The 14573-nt window shown below is 44.8% G+C and overlaps 1 protein-coding gene across 1 annotated transcript; it reads left to right on the top strand.

Moving 5' to 3' along the window:
- Positions 1-12006: 12006 nt before the first annotated feature.
- Positions 12007-13771, top strand: LOC127246830 (cytochrome P450 CYP82D47-like). The gene has a single exon (XM_051268420.1). The coding sequence runs from the start codon at positions 12057-12059 to the stop codon at positions 13656-13658; it is 1602 nt and encodes a 533-aa protein (XP_051124377.1). The 5' UTR covers positions 12007-12056; the 3' UTR covers positions 13659-13771.
- Positions 13772-14573: the final 802 nt, after the last annotated feature.

The raw sequence follows: 14573 nt of genomic DNA, 5'->3' as shown, positions 1-14573 counted from the left end.
TAGGAGAGGTTGGCAATAACCCTTTTTATAAGTTACAGCTGTTTGGTTTGTCTCTTACCAGAACGGCGTTTTCATGGTTTGTAAGTCTACCTCCTGGACAAATTCAGACATGGGAAGGATTGGAGATGGCATTTCACGCTAGATTCTTTAATCCTTTACCAGTTGTTTCTTTAACTGATTTACTTGAATTGAGACAGTATCCAGAAGAAACTGCTTCACAGTTTATAGAAAGGGTGCGATTGATGAAGGGACGATGTCCTACGGTAATCAGTGAGAAAGAGATGACCAATTTAGTGGTCCGGAATATGCATAATCGTTTAAGAAAGGCACTCACTGCCCTGGATGTTGAGGATTTGGCAAATCTTGCATCCAAGGCAGGACGTCTAGAGTCTTTGTTCAGAGAGGAAGATCAGCATAACAGGCGTAATAGAGGCCAACATATGGCGAGTATGGGAACAGAAACATGCGACTTTGATTTTAATCAGTCAGAAGAGATGGCAGCCGAAATCCTTTCTGGAAAACCGTATGTATGTCCTAAATTGAAGCCAGTACCAGGATCTGAAGGAAAGGAGCAACCGACCTTTGATAGTTCGAAAGCTGATGAAATCTTTGATATCCTACTGACTGATGGGCAGATCCGTATTCCAAAGGGCCAAAGACTTGCCACTAAAGAAGAAATCAAAGGGAGACCATATTGTAAGTGGCATAATTCTTTCACACACACTACAAGTCAGTGTACTCATTTTAGGAAGGAAATTCAAAAAGCCATCAAGACAGGTCGGCTCAAATACATCACTTTAGGTGTAGACCAGCAACCATTTCCGAAAGTAACAACTGCAATGGTTGACATCCAACCAAGTTCGGAAACAAGGAAAAGTTCGGTCAATAGTGGACAAACAGGGGAGCAAACTCAGGCAAGTCCCGGAAAAAAGAAAGGGAATCAGCCAAATAGCAGCCGACCGGAAGAACGACTCAAGGTTGTTGAAAGGCCAGTCGCTGAAAAATGGGACCGTCCAGACGGTTCTTTTAACGTGGAAGTGAAGGAAAAGGTTTTAGTGAGAGACCACCCGACCAGAAAAACGGGTTCAGTCGGGAACGATTGGGCTCGAAATAAAAAGCCTTTACCCGTTGATATAGATCCTCGTTTCCCAGGTATGAATCGTACACAGATTCGCAATGCCAAACGCAGGTATGCTGCAAAGTATGGGAAACGAGTTCCTGCAGTGCAACAAAGAACCGACGAACAAAATGCGGCCGACCACTTGACAGGAGATCAGTCCATTAGAGTCTTTACAGAACAAACGACCGACGAGCAGGGAGCGGCCATTCAGTCTCCAATAAGTCGGTCCAGTCGGGTCTGGTCAGGAAAGCAACCGAAGGACGGATTAGGAGCTTCCGACTATACCAAAAGAAGTTCGTCGGGACAGGGGAAAGGTAAAGGAATGGCAGATGAAATAATTAAAGGTTTTAGATGCCAACATTGTGAACGGATCAACATCAATCCATCTCTGGAAGAATTTCGTATTGAATCCTTGACGGTTCAATCTCGAAATGAGACGAAGGAAGAAGTGGTGCCTACAGAGGAAAATTCAAGATCTGTTAAATCTCGTCTGGGACCACGAATCCCTTGTCGAATGACAGAGGTTAACCAGATGAGTGATGAACCGACGTGGGCGAGTCTGGTAGATGATACTATGGACGAACCTTTATGGGCATTCTTGGCAGATGGCGAATTAGAGGAAACAGAGTGGGCAAAGATTACAGATTCTGAGCCTCAGTCGGAAGCACCTTCAATTGTGTTTCCTCCTATTCCAGAGGGTGCGAACTCCCATTTGAAACCCCTGTATGTTAATGCTCACATTTGTGGGAAACCAATCACAAAGGTTTTCGTGGATAATGGAGCAGTCTTTAATGTTATGCCATTGAAGACTCTCAAGAAGCTAGGGAAAGGAATTCATGATCTGTCCCCTGTGGAATTCGAAATGACAAGTTTTACAGGGCAGCCGACCAAGCCTGAAGGTATGATGGTTGCCACAATTGAGGTCGGACCAAAGAAAATTTCCACTGTTTTCTTTATTGTGGACGCAGATACTACATACTCTCTTTTGCTGGGACGAGATTGGATTCATGCCTCTCAATGTGTGCCATCAACCTTGCACCAACAGTTAATGTTCTGGGAAGGAAATCAGGTCTTTAAAATGGAAGCGAATGACAACCCATTCGACGTAACAGAACAAGTGGAAGAGTCAGTGTTTTATTCTAGTCATTTGGCTCCGATGTCTCAGTTGTATATGGCCAGGGAATACCCAAACAAGGGTTATAAAGTCACTGGCCAGAACTCGATGTTCTATTAAAAGAACACCTTTATTGTATGGCTCATGATAAAGCCACACCCATTTCTGTATAAGTTGTTTGTTATGGAAGATACAACTTTAGAAGTATGTAGTTCTCTTATTAATAAGTTCTATTTAAAACAGTTATTACATAAAGTAGAAAATAATAAAGAGATTCTGGATGTTCACCTCCAAGAAGATGAACAATTTCGTTGGCCCGACTTATTAGAAAAAACAGAACCAACAGCTTCATCACAAGACCCGTTATTGGAGTTTAATTTAGGAACCGAATTGGTTCCAAAAGTGATCAGGTTAAGTGGTTATTTGTCTAAAGAGCAACAAACAATGATGCTTGAAGTTATTAGAAACAACATTGATTGTTTAGCGTGGGATTATTCAGAGATGCCTGGTTTGACAAGAAGTCTAATAGAGCATCGATTGCCCATCAAAGAAGGTTGTAAACCTTACAAACAACCTCCAAGGCGAATGAGTCCAGATCTGATGCCTCAAATCAAGGAAGAAATCCAAAAACTTCTCAAAGTGGGTTTCATTCAACCTTGCCGTTATGCGGAGTGGCTGGCTAATATTGTGCCAGTGGTCAAGAAAAATGGTAAGATAAGGATATGCATCGACTTCAGGGATTTGAATCTAGCTACCCCTAAGGACGAATACGTGATGCCTATGGCCGACATGCTGATAGATGCAGCAGCAGGGCATAAAATCCTTAGTCTGATGGATGGCTATGCAGGTTATAACCAAATATTCTTGGCAGAAGAAGACATTCCTAAGACAGCATTCAGATGCCCAGGGGCTTTGGGTATTTATGAATGGACAGTCATGCCATTCGGGTTAAAGAATGCAGGGGCAACTTACCAAAGAGCCATGAATTCAATCTTTCATGATTTAATTGGCAGATCTATGGAAGTGTATATTGATGATGTTATAGTTAAATCTGCCAGTTTTGACGAACATTTGAGAGATCTTGAAGAGGCATTTGAAAGAATGAAGAAGTACAAGTTGAAGATGAATCCAACCAAATGTGCTTTTGGAATATCAGCCGGGAGCTTTCTAGGATTTTTAGTTCATGAGAGAGGAATTGAAATTGATGCCAACAAGGCTAAAGCCATTCTTGATAGTCGGCCACCCAAGACGGTTACAGAAATCCAAAGTCTGTTGGGTAAGGTGAATTATTTGAGGCGTTTCATTTCTAATGCTGCTGGCAAGGTCAGACCCATTACTAAATTGTTGAAAGCTGGAAAAATGGCCTTTGAATGGGGTCCCGACCAACAAACGGCTTTAGATGCTATCAAGCAGGCATTGGTTCACCCTCCAGTCTTGATGCCTCCCAAACAAGGTCGGCCACTCAAACTTTATTTGGCAAATACATATGAAGTGGTTAGTTGTTTATTGGCGCAGGATGGTGATGACGGGAAGGAAAGGGCAATTTACTATCTCAGTAAAACCCTTACAGGACCAGAACTGAATTACACTATCCCAGAAAAAATGTGTTATTCATTGGTCTTCGCTTGCACTAAACTCGAGCATTATTTGCTGCCCAGAAGAGTTGAGGTCATATCAAAGGTGGATCTCATCAAATTGATTTTACAGAGACCTACTATGAAGGGCAGACTCATGAAATGGGCCATCAAATTGGCTCCTTTCGATCTTCACCATTCCCCTCTGAGGGCAATTAAGGGACAAGCAGTAGCCGACTTCTTGGCAGAATTCTCACAAGTCGGGTATTCTCTTTGTGATAGTGTCCGACCATTTAGTTGTGCATCATATCTGGATAATCTACAGGTCGGATGTGTGCCTTATATAAGTACCAGAACATGGTTGATGTTCTTTGATGGTTCTACCTCTGGAAACAAATCGGGGGCAGGGGTCTTTTTGCAAGGACCTGATGGTCAAAAGATCAACTTACAACTACGATTGGAATCCATGACCCATAATTCGGCAGAATATGAAGCTTTAATTTTGGGTTTGGAGGCTTTAATTGCCAGGAAGGTCCAGTCTGTAATCATAAGGGGGGATTCTCAATTAGTAGTCAACCAGGTAAACAATCAATATGTGTGCAATTACCCTCATCTTCGCAGATATAGGGACATTGTGAGTCGGTTACTGACAAAAATCTCAGAAGTAATAATTGAGTTCATTCCGAGGGAAGAAAACCAACGTGCTGATGAATTGGCTCAAAGGGCATGTAAAGGAATTCTGGAGGATATGTGGTCGGAGGTCAAGTCGGGCATAGAAGGAAAGACAGACCCGATCTGCAAAGTTACGGTCGGGCAAGAGGATATTGGACAGGAGCCCGACTGCGAAGTTACGGTCGGGCAAGAGGATATCGGTCAGGAGTCCGACTGCGAGGTTACGGTCGGGCAAGAGGATATTGGACAGGAGCCCGACTGCGAAGTTATGATCGGGCAGGAGAGTGTCGGACAGGAGCCCGACTGCGAGCCTGTCGGGCAGGAGACGGTCGGTCAGGAGCCCGATTGCGAAGTTTTTATCGGACAGAAGTCCGATGGCGAAACAGTGTCCGATTGGAGAACGGAGCTTATCCTGTATTTACAGAATCCTGGTGCGAGTGTTTCAATTGCGATACGATTGAAGGCTTTACGTTTTCAATTGATAAATGGAATTTTGTACAAGAGATCATTTGAAGGTTTACTTTTGAAATGCTTGGGATCTGAAGAAGCTCTAGAAGTGATGACAGAAGTACATGGTGGGATATGTGGAGCTCATCGGGCAGGTCTCAATATGAGATGGGCCATTCATCGCTTGGGTTTTTTCTGGCCTAAGATTTTTGAGGATTGCATACAATTTGCAAAAGGCTGCCAGGAATGTCAGAGACATGGAAACTTAAATCATTTGCCAGTAACCGAATTACAATTCTTGGCAAAACCATGGCCTTTTAAATCGTGGGCTATGGATATTATTGGTAAGATACATCCTGCTTCATCGAAACATCACTGTTTCATATTGGTCGCGACTGATTACTTTACCAAATGGGTGGAAGCGGTTGCTTTGAAAAATGTGGATCAGAAAGAAGTGATAGACTTCGTTTTGCACCAAATTATTTACAGATATGGTATTCCTCAGTCTATAACAACCGACCAAGGCTTGGTCTTTACAGGGGAAAGGTTCTCTAATTTCTTGGCAGAATTCGGTGTTCGGTTACATCATTCTTCACCTTATTATCCCCAAGCCAATGGACAGGCGGAAGCAGCAAATAAGATTATCATTGGGATTATAAAGAAGATGATTGAAGGGAACCCAAGAAAGTGGCATTTGTTATTGTCTCAGGCTTTATGGGCACATAGAAATACCAGAAATACGGCCACAGGGTTCTCACCGTACCAACTTACGTTTGGCCAAGATGCTGTTTTACCAGCCGAAATTCGAGTATCATCCGGCCGAACAGAATTTACTGATAGTGATCTTACAAAGGAATACCAACAACTTATGTTGCAGCAGTTAGAAGATTTGGATGTTAACCGTCTCCATGCAATAGATCGAAGTGTGAAACAGAGTGAAATCAGAGCAAGGAGTTACGGAAAGAAAGTTCTTCACAGGACATTCCAAAAAGGAGACCTAGTCTGGAAGACCATTCTTCCTACATATAAGAAAACTGATCAATTGGGAAAGTGGTCACCGAATTGGGAAGGACCATACATTGTTCAAAAAGATATTGGAAATGGCGCGTTCATTATTGTAAATCATGAAGGTAGAAGAGTACATGATTGTATTAATGCTAAATATCTGAAGAGGTATTATCCTGCCTTTTCAGATAACAAAACTGCCTGAAACAAAATATTATTCAGAACCCATTTATGGGGTTCGAACCTATTTAAAGGTTCATTTAGTCATCGTGTATTTGTGGGAAGTTTTCTGCCTCTGAATCAGACTTTTCATCCCAGTGAGTGGATATTAGCTCTGGTTCTTCTTCAATAAGATCTTCCAAATCTGGTCGGTACCTTTCCCATTGGCTTTGCAGTTCATCTAAATCTTGATGGGTACGTGCTTGCATGTCTGTTAGGGCTTGATGTTCACGATCAACGATGGTCCGCAATCTTGAAAAGACTTTTCGTTGATTGGAAAATATGTTATCCCAACCAAGATCTGGAAGTATGGTTGCTGCGTGATTTTCGATCATTTCCATGTGATGATGAAGATCAGGAATGCGGCTAAGGATGTCATGAAGAGGTTCATACCCCTCAATGACTTTTTCCATCAGGCGGATGACGCGATGAATGGTTCTTCTTCCTCGTTGGGAGAATCGGAATTTGAAGTCTAGTTGCTTGAGTATATATAACAAGTCTTCTGCATGGCCTCCAATAGGGTGATTACCTACAAAGAAGGGTTGAAGAACACCCTCCCAGTTGCTTGATGGAACATGAGGTCGGTCATTCGCCATGTTTGTTCACACTTTCAGTGTTTTGATTTTTAAAATATGCCTGGGAATATGTTTCTTAAAATGTGAGAAACAGTGTGCTTTTAAAGAAGGAGTTTGGTTCGTTTCCTATAAAGCTGGGAATTGAAAGGTGATCCTTGTTTTGAGAGAAGAAAGAAAAAATGGATTACTAAGTCAGTTGTTGTTACAAAGGGGGAAATTTTACAACAGTGCCCCTAGGGCAGTTTTTATCTGTGTCCATTTGTTTTCATCCCTGGATAGCCTTCTGGTATTGGCAGCCGTCTGATATCTTCTGATGAATTGGGATCGGGCTTGGGTTTTCAGCTCTTGATCCAATTCAGCCTCATTTTTGGTATACTTCTCAAGCAGATGCTGTTCATTGGTAATTTGCTTATCCAGGGTAGACTGTTCTTTCCTCAGCTCCCGCAATTCTGCCTCCTTTTTCTGAATGGCATCATCAACCAGAGCTTTCGTGCTAAGGAGACCACCCAGTCTTCCAGTAGTATGCTGAAGGGATTCTCGAGTCTTGGCCAAAGAATTCTCCAGCGTTGTTTGATCGAAGTCGGGCTGGGGGGTTTCGGCTGACAGAAGGCCAATGACTACCACTTCAGTCTTGAGCTCTGTAAGTCTTTCCATCAGCCGATGCAGAATGGGGACGGCTGGTGATTCCGTTGGAGTGTAAAAAAGAAGGCCACCAACCGTCTGAATGAGTTTGTCCAATAAGTCGGACCTTAGTTCGGACAGGGGATGGTTAATGGCCTCAGTGAACACAGTCTGGGCCTCCGCTGGAACCGGAACAGTCGATAGGACGGCTAAGTCCGAAGGCCCCTGCAAGTCCTACAATGTCAATAAATATTCCAAGGGGGTTGCAAATTTGTTCAAAGAAGATATGTGATACCTCTGGGCGGACTGTTGTCAGTGAGGGGGGTAGCAATGAGGTCGGTCGAGCTGGGCAGACAGCTGGTATAACAGCAGCCGACTCGTCGGCTGCTGCGAATGGTCGCTGAGGTGCCGACCTGGGTCCCTATGGAAAGTAGTATTGGAAACAGTTAGTGTTTTTCGAAAGAAAAGTTATGACCTGGATTGGTTTAATCTTACCAAATTAACAGAAGTCTCCGAGTCGGATGAAGACATTTCTTCCATTTCTGGAGGTTGGGCTGCCACAGGTGGTTCTTCTGCCTGCCATTCGATGGCTAGGGGGGGCGCCGCTGCTGGTAGGGCGGCTACAGGTTGGACGGCTACATCTAGAGCCACTGCAGCCAGGATCTCTGGGGCACCTTCGATTTCGGGATCAGCAGCATCAGGGATGTCGTTTTGAGGGTCAGCTTCGGCGAGGGCGGCTGGTTCTTCCTTTGACATAGATGAGTCTGATGCCATGTATGGCGGCCGACCCATCTGGGAAGTAGTCCCCTCGCTGTCAGAAGAGACCCCTGCTGCTGATGGGATGGGTGAAGGTGTCTGTGGAAAAATCATGAAGATGTTTGTTGTTAAATATATTAAGGTTGATCATCCGAATCCTAAGTCTTGCTGATAAAGGAACTTACTGGTTCTGTAGGCACTGTTGGTAAAGATTGTTTCCTGGTCGGGGGCCTGGCCCGACCACTCCTCGGTACGGGAGGAGGGGTTTGCCTCCGCGTCGGGTCCTCCGCCCGACTGCTCATTGGCAAATTGGTCTGGACCAAAGGCCCGATTGAATGGTCGGTTGGTGCTGGCGTCGGTTGCTTGGTCGGTGTCACCAAGGTCGGTTCTGGGGAATGAAATGAGTGAAATCAAAGTTATGATATAGTGAATTGGTTCACGGTGTTAAGAAACATTACCAATTCGGGGTCGGGTCCTTGCTGACGTCCTAGTTATTCCAAGGTCTGCTAGTGTTTGCTGGTCGGTCTCCGAGGTCGGGGGTGTTTGCAGCTGGGAAATTTTTCTTTTGCGCGTGGGACCCCCAGATCCGATTCCTGGGGCGGTTGTTTGTTTTTGGGTGTTAGTATGTATCGCCGCCCCTAGAACCAGTCCTTGGGGAGGGAGGAGTACGTTCAGCAACCGACCCTCATCAGGGGATATCAGGGACCATACGACCGACCACCATTCATTGAAAGTATCTACAATCTCAGGGTTGGAGCGGAAAGGAATATAAGAATTGGAAATTATATACGTGGTGAGCTGGGAGATATAAGAAGGGATTGAATTAGGAAGGACTCGTCGGTCGGGACTTTGAAAAATTATTTGGGGACACGCGACGGGTCCAGGGATACCTTGGCAACAGCCGAACTGGCGCGCCATGAATTGAGGTTCATAGTTAAAAGTGTAAAAAGTTTTCTGCCCTTTTTTATCAAGTTTCTTGCTACTAAAAAGAGACCTGGGTTTGAGGGCGACGTCCCAGGCGAAAGGATAGGTGGGATGAGGACAAGGCTCCGGAGTCGGAAGCGGGTTTGGTACTGGAAAGGGCCAAAAATGGTCGGGAGCATAACCCGCATACTTTTTATACATAGAAAATCGAGAGTTACTGCGGGTATCTGTTAAAATGGCAGTTATTATTGGATCGGATGATTGGAGTTTATTGCGTCCTGAGCAGAGTCGGTTGAGGACTAATCCTAAATGTTTTTCAGATGTTGGCATAGTGGGCGGAGATCCTAAGTTAAACGCGTTGGGAAAGTAAAGACGGAACCAAAGTTCTAAAAACCAAAAAGGACCCGACGCGGCAGTGTCTAATTTCCTATTATCGTTATCTGTTAAACGAAGGCTAACCCGGGTGAGTCCTTCAAACAGATTGGCTAAAAATAGGGTACCAAGGGAGAAGAACCGACCTGACGCAATATGAATGGCCAGGTCGAGGTGAGAAGGAAGAACACTTTTGGAAGGAGAAACAATGATGTACCTACAAAGCCAGAACAGAATAAAGGCAGTATGCTCCCGGTCGGTTACAGGAGTCCCTGGAGCCCCTTGCTGGTCGGTTGCGAACTTTGTCCAACCCCATTCCTTCACACCTTGTAAAGACCATCCCGGATGGTCTTCTGATGGCTCCTGCCCATCTAGGGCTCCCATTACAGGGTCTTCACCCACGACTGGGAGATGTGCGATCATGGCCACGTCCATAAGGGTTGGGCCAAAGGGGGCCGAGGGCAAAAGGAAAGTCCCATTTTCCGCATTCCAGAAGGCGGACATGGCCAACAACACCTTCTCATGCAGGTTGATAGGCATGGTAGACAGTAGTATTGCTTGGTCGATCTTTTGGGATCGCCATTGGGTCTGGAAGTGTTCTGCTACTCGTCGATACCAAGCACGATACAGATCTTTTGGGTCTGTGAGATGGGTCTTGATGCTGTCTCGGATGCGAACTGCTTGGTAGTTGGGATTGTTGATAGCCAAGGCGTTGCGAGATTCCAAAACTTCCCTCATCCGATTTGAATCTTCGGGAGTAGTGCAATATGGACGGATCGTCGGAGTTAGTACTTTCGAGGCTGAAAATGGACCTTCTGGAAGGGTTCCGTCGAAAGGAAGGGCAGGAATGTATTGATTCGCCATAGTTAGAATGTTTTGGAATTGTGATTCACACAGGCTTGTATTGCGAAGAAGGAATAAACCAGGAGTGGTGCAGTAACTGGTGTAGTTGCTAAGGGAGTTTCTCGAGAAGGTAGTGCTTTATGAACTTCCAAACATTTATTGGCGTTTGAAAGTCCCTTGGCGGCGGGCAAGTTGTTACGTACGAAATTTAGAATTAGGTTAAAAGCCCAAGGTAAAACGAGGAATGGGCCTGGCAATAGGGTTGATTGAACTGGCTGAAGGACACCGTGAGGAAATCAAGGAAAATAAATTTATTTATTTATTTCTAAGAAAATTCAGGACGGAAGGTCTTCAGGTCGAGAGGTCCGCAAGACGGAAAGACCTCAAGTCGGAAGGTCTTCAGGTCGGGAGGCCCTCAAGATGAAAGACCTCAAGTCGGATGGTCTTCAGGTCGGGAGGTCCGCAAGACGGAAAGACCTCAAGTCGGAAGGTCTTCAGGTCGAGAGGTCCGCAAGACGGAAAGACCTCAAGTCGGAAGGTCTTCAGGTCGGGAGGCCCTCAAGATGAAAGACCTCAAGTCGGACGGTCTTCAGGTCGGGAGATCCGCAAGACGGAAAGACCTCAAGTCGGAAGGTCTTCCGGTCGGGAGGTCCGCAAGACGGAAAGACCTCAAGTCGGAAGGTTTTCAGGTCGGGAGGTCCGCAAGACGGAAAGACGATGAGTCGGAAGGTTTTCAAGTCGGGAGGTCCTCGAGACGGAAAGTCGTTGAGATGGGATATCCGCAGGTCGGGTAAACTGTAGGTCGGATAGAAGGAGGAGTCGGACAAACACGGAGGCCTTTGATCAAAGACTGGGGGCGGTTGATATGGAGGTCGGCCCAAGTGGGGTCGGGCGAAGAAGTAGGTCGGACGAAGGACGAAGTCGGGCCAAAAGAGCGGAAGGTCTGTGGTCGGCTCAAGGAGTGAAATATAGGGAATTTTGGTCTGCTGGGGACACGTGTCAGCATAAGAAAGGTTGGAAGACGGTTGAGAAGGAGACGTTGTAACCGTTCGGGTGACGGTTTTCAGTACGGTTTCCCAGGGAATATTTAAGGATTTAGATCATCATTTGGCAAGGTATCTTCAATCAACTTCAACAAAGCAAAGTCAGATTTGGGGATCACCACTTTAAATTTCAGTCTTTTATTTTCCAGTTTATTTTCTGTACCATACAGTGTTTAGAGATTCCTAATCTCAGGCACTAAATAATCAAGTTTAAGGATATTTTCTATATCTTTGAATTTTACTTTATTTTTGTTGAAAAAATACATCAACAATATTATAATATATTAAATAGATTGAAAATGAAAATGATCATACAAATAAGCACCTAGTTATTTTTGTGGGCTATTTTTTTTTTTTTTAATGAAATTCCGGTGTGCATTTAATTTTGATTCCCTGGGACAGCTGTTGTGTTTATTGAAATTATTGTTTGCATTTGATTAACATATATACTGGCTTGGGATTATATGAATTAGTCCTTTGAAAAAAAGAAAAAGAAAAAAAGGGAAATCTAAATATATGATAGCTCCACTATGATGCTTGGGCACGTTTTGGCCTATAGTTACATCATTTATCTCATTAAAATTTTACAAAAGATACACCTTATGATCAAATACGATTCTAGTGATTCATGTGTTTTCCCAACAAATATAATATATAATTATACCTTACCTTACTCACCTAAACAAAATTATTACACCTAGTATCATTTAATAATCTATATACATTGCAAAAATCCATAGACTTTAACTAGGGTTCATCTCGACAGCTAGCATGGATTTGCTCCAGTGGCCATGGATTCAAGCTCTCATTGCTCTTTCAACCATAATAATCTGTTATTGTTTCCACTCTCTGATCACCGGAAAACATGCTCAACAAAATTTGCTGCCGGAGGCCGGCGGCGGGTGGCCGTTATTCGGGCACCTGTTTATGCTGTCAGGTCCCGACCCACTGCACATAAGCCTGTCAAACATGGCAGACAAGCACGGCCCGCTCTTCACTATCCGGGTCGGGCCCCGGCGAGGCCTGGTGGTGAACTCCTGGGAAGGGGCAAAAGAGTGCTACAAAACCAACGACGTAGCCTTCTCCACCAGGCCCAGAACGGCTGCCATTGCTCACATGGGGTATAACTTCGCCATGTTCGGATTCAGCAATTACGGGCCTTACTGGAGAGAGATGCGCAAGATTTCGACGCTGAGGCTTCTCTCCAACAGAAAGATAACTGCACTTGGGCCGATGATCCAGGCCAGAATCCAGGCCCTGATGAGATCCATGAACGAGGATTACTGGCGGCGTGTCGGAACGAGACAAGCGACTGTTGTGGACCTGAGCAAGATTTTCGGGGATCTGACGATCGGCCTGATGGTACGGACGGTGGCGGGGAACGTGGAGAAGGAGATGGATTTGGAGCAGGGCGAGAAGTGGCGGCAGGCCGTCAGGGAATTCATCAGGATGATGAATGTTTTTACAGTATCCGACGTTGTCCCGTCTCTGAAGTGGCTGGATTCTTTAACAGGCGCCCACGAGGCCTTTCGGAGGACCGGCAAGAACCTCGACGCCATGCTCCAAGCCTGGCTTGATGAGCACAAGAAACTGATGAAAGAATCAGGAACGGAAATGGAGGAGGAAGAAGAAGAAGACGATTTCATGTCTGAAATGTTAAATGTTGCAGACGGTGTTTCTCAGGAGTTCCCTGTCTTCGACGCCGATACAATAAACAAAGCAACTTGTCAGACAATGATGGTGGGAGGAGTGGACACGATGACAGTAACTCTAACGTGGGCAATTTCATTACTACTCAACAACCGCGGCGCCATGATTAGGGTTCAGGAAGAGCTCGACAGGCATGTCGGCAGGGAAAGGGTCGTGCAAGAATCGGACATGGAAAACCTAGTTTACACCCAAGCTGTAATGAAGGAGACGCTGCGCCTGCAGCCGCCGCTGCCGGTGAACGTCCGGGAGGCCGGCGAGGATTGCGTGGTGACCGGCCACCACATCCCGGCAGGGACCCGCCTGTTTGTAAACGCCTGGAAGATCCAACGGGATCCTCGGGTTTGGGACAATCCGTTGGAATTCAGGCCGGAGAGGTTTCTGACAGGGCGGTGGCAGGAGGTGGATGTTGCCGGACTCCACTATGAATTGCTTCCGTTCGGCGGCGGCAGAAGGGCTTGCCCTGGAATTTACTTAGCCCTTCGAACCACACAGCTGGTTCTTGCCACCATCCTCCATGAATTTGAGCTTGAGACCCCGTCAGGGGAAGCTGTCGACATGACAGGGAGTTTTGGTACCACCAATATGAAGGCCACGCCTCTGGAAGTTTGTCTCAGGCCCAGACTTTCTCCTCAACTTTACCGGGATGGTTCCAATGCTGATTAGAGCTAATTCCTACGGTGCTAATTAATTGTAATTAATAAATAAAAAAGACAGAGAGACCCTTTACAACTTATAATGTGTTGAATGAAATCATATATTATTAGTTCAACACTTTAAGGTGTGCTTTAATTATATATGAATATATTTGAGATGTAATATATATTGCTTCAACTATTGTCATATGTTATTAGTTGATACAGATTAATATTTTATGTCCGGCCTATATAAAGTGTTGATTTCATCATTGAAATGGCAAAGCCTGGAAGACTAAAGAGGACCAAGCAAAATGGGAAAACAACAAGACTACAAGAGAAAACCAACATGGGAATCCCAGGCACCCAAGCCTTCAATCACGAACGAGCCATAGGAATGTTAGCCGCGTTTGCTGTCAAGCAAGAATGTGACAGAGCCAATAATCGTTTTGATTAAGGAGGAGTTGACGAATACCGCAAATAATCAAAGCAAGGGGATGGATTTGAACAGGCTCCTGCTGAATCAATTTCATAGAAATCACTTGGTCGGAATGAACAACTAATTTAAGCAATCCCAAGCTCCTATGCGAGTCTTAGTCCATGCTACAAGGCAAGAAGTTCTGTCCTGATGATTGGCGCAGAAATTCCACTGACCTACTCATCATTTTTGTTCCTGATGACTTGCATAAATTGCACAAATGAATTTATGTTTAGCTTAATGGTTTGATGAAATTAGATGAGTTCACATTTTAACCATTATAAAATTCCATTGAACAATAATTAAGCTACACTTTTATATTATTTATGAAGACAACTTATAATCGACAACATGAATTTATGCCATTATTGATTGCCTTACCAACTGTCACTATTATATTTGGACTTGGTAGGGCTATCTTTGTGTCCACAGTTTTCATTGCTGATAAATACGTACTACCATCTCAAA

Source organism: Andrographis paniculata, unplaced genomic scaffold (genome assembly GCF_009805555.1).
Source record: "Andrographis paniculata isolate CXL003 unplaced genomic scaffold, ASM980555v1 Contig30END, whole genome shotgun sequence".
In the NCBI taxonomy this organism is placed as follows: Eukaryota; Viridiplantae; Streptophyta; class Magnoliopsida; order Lamiales; family Acanthaceae; genus Andrographis; species Andrographis paniculata.
Note: the sequence above shows the minus strand (reverse complement) of the source record. Positions and strands in the feature narration are given on the sequence as shown.

Excerpts from the sequence above, each read along its gene's own strand:
- LOC127246830 (XM_051268420.1), top strand. The coding sequence starts at position 12,057 with ATGGATTTGCTCCAGTGGCCATGGATTCAAGCTCTCATTGCTCTTTCA.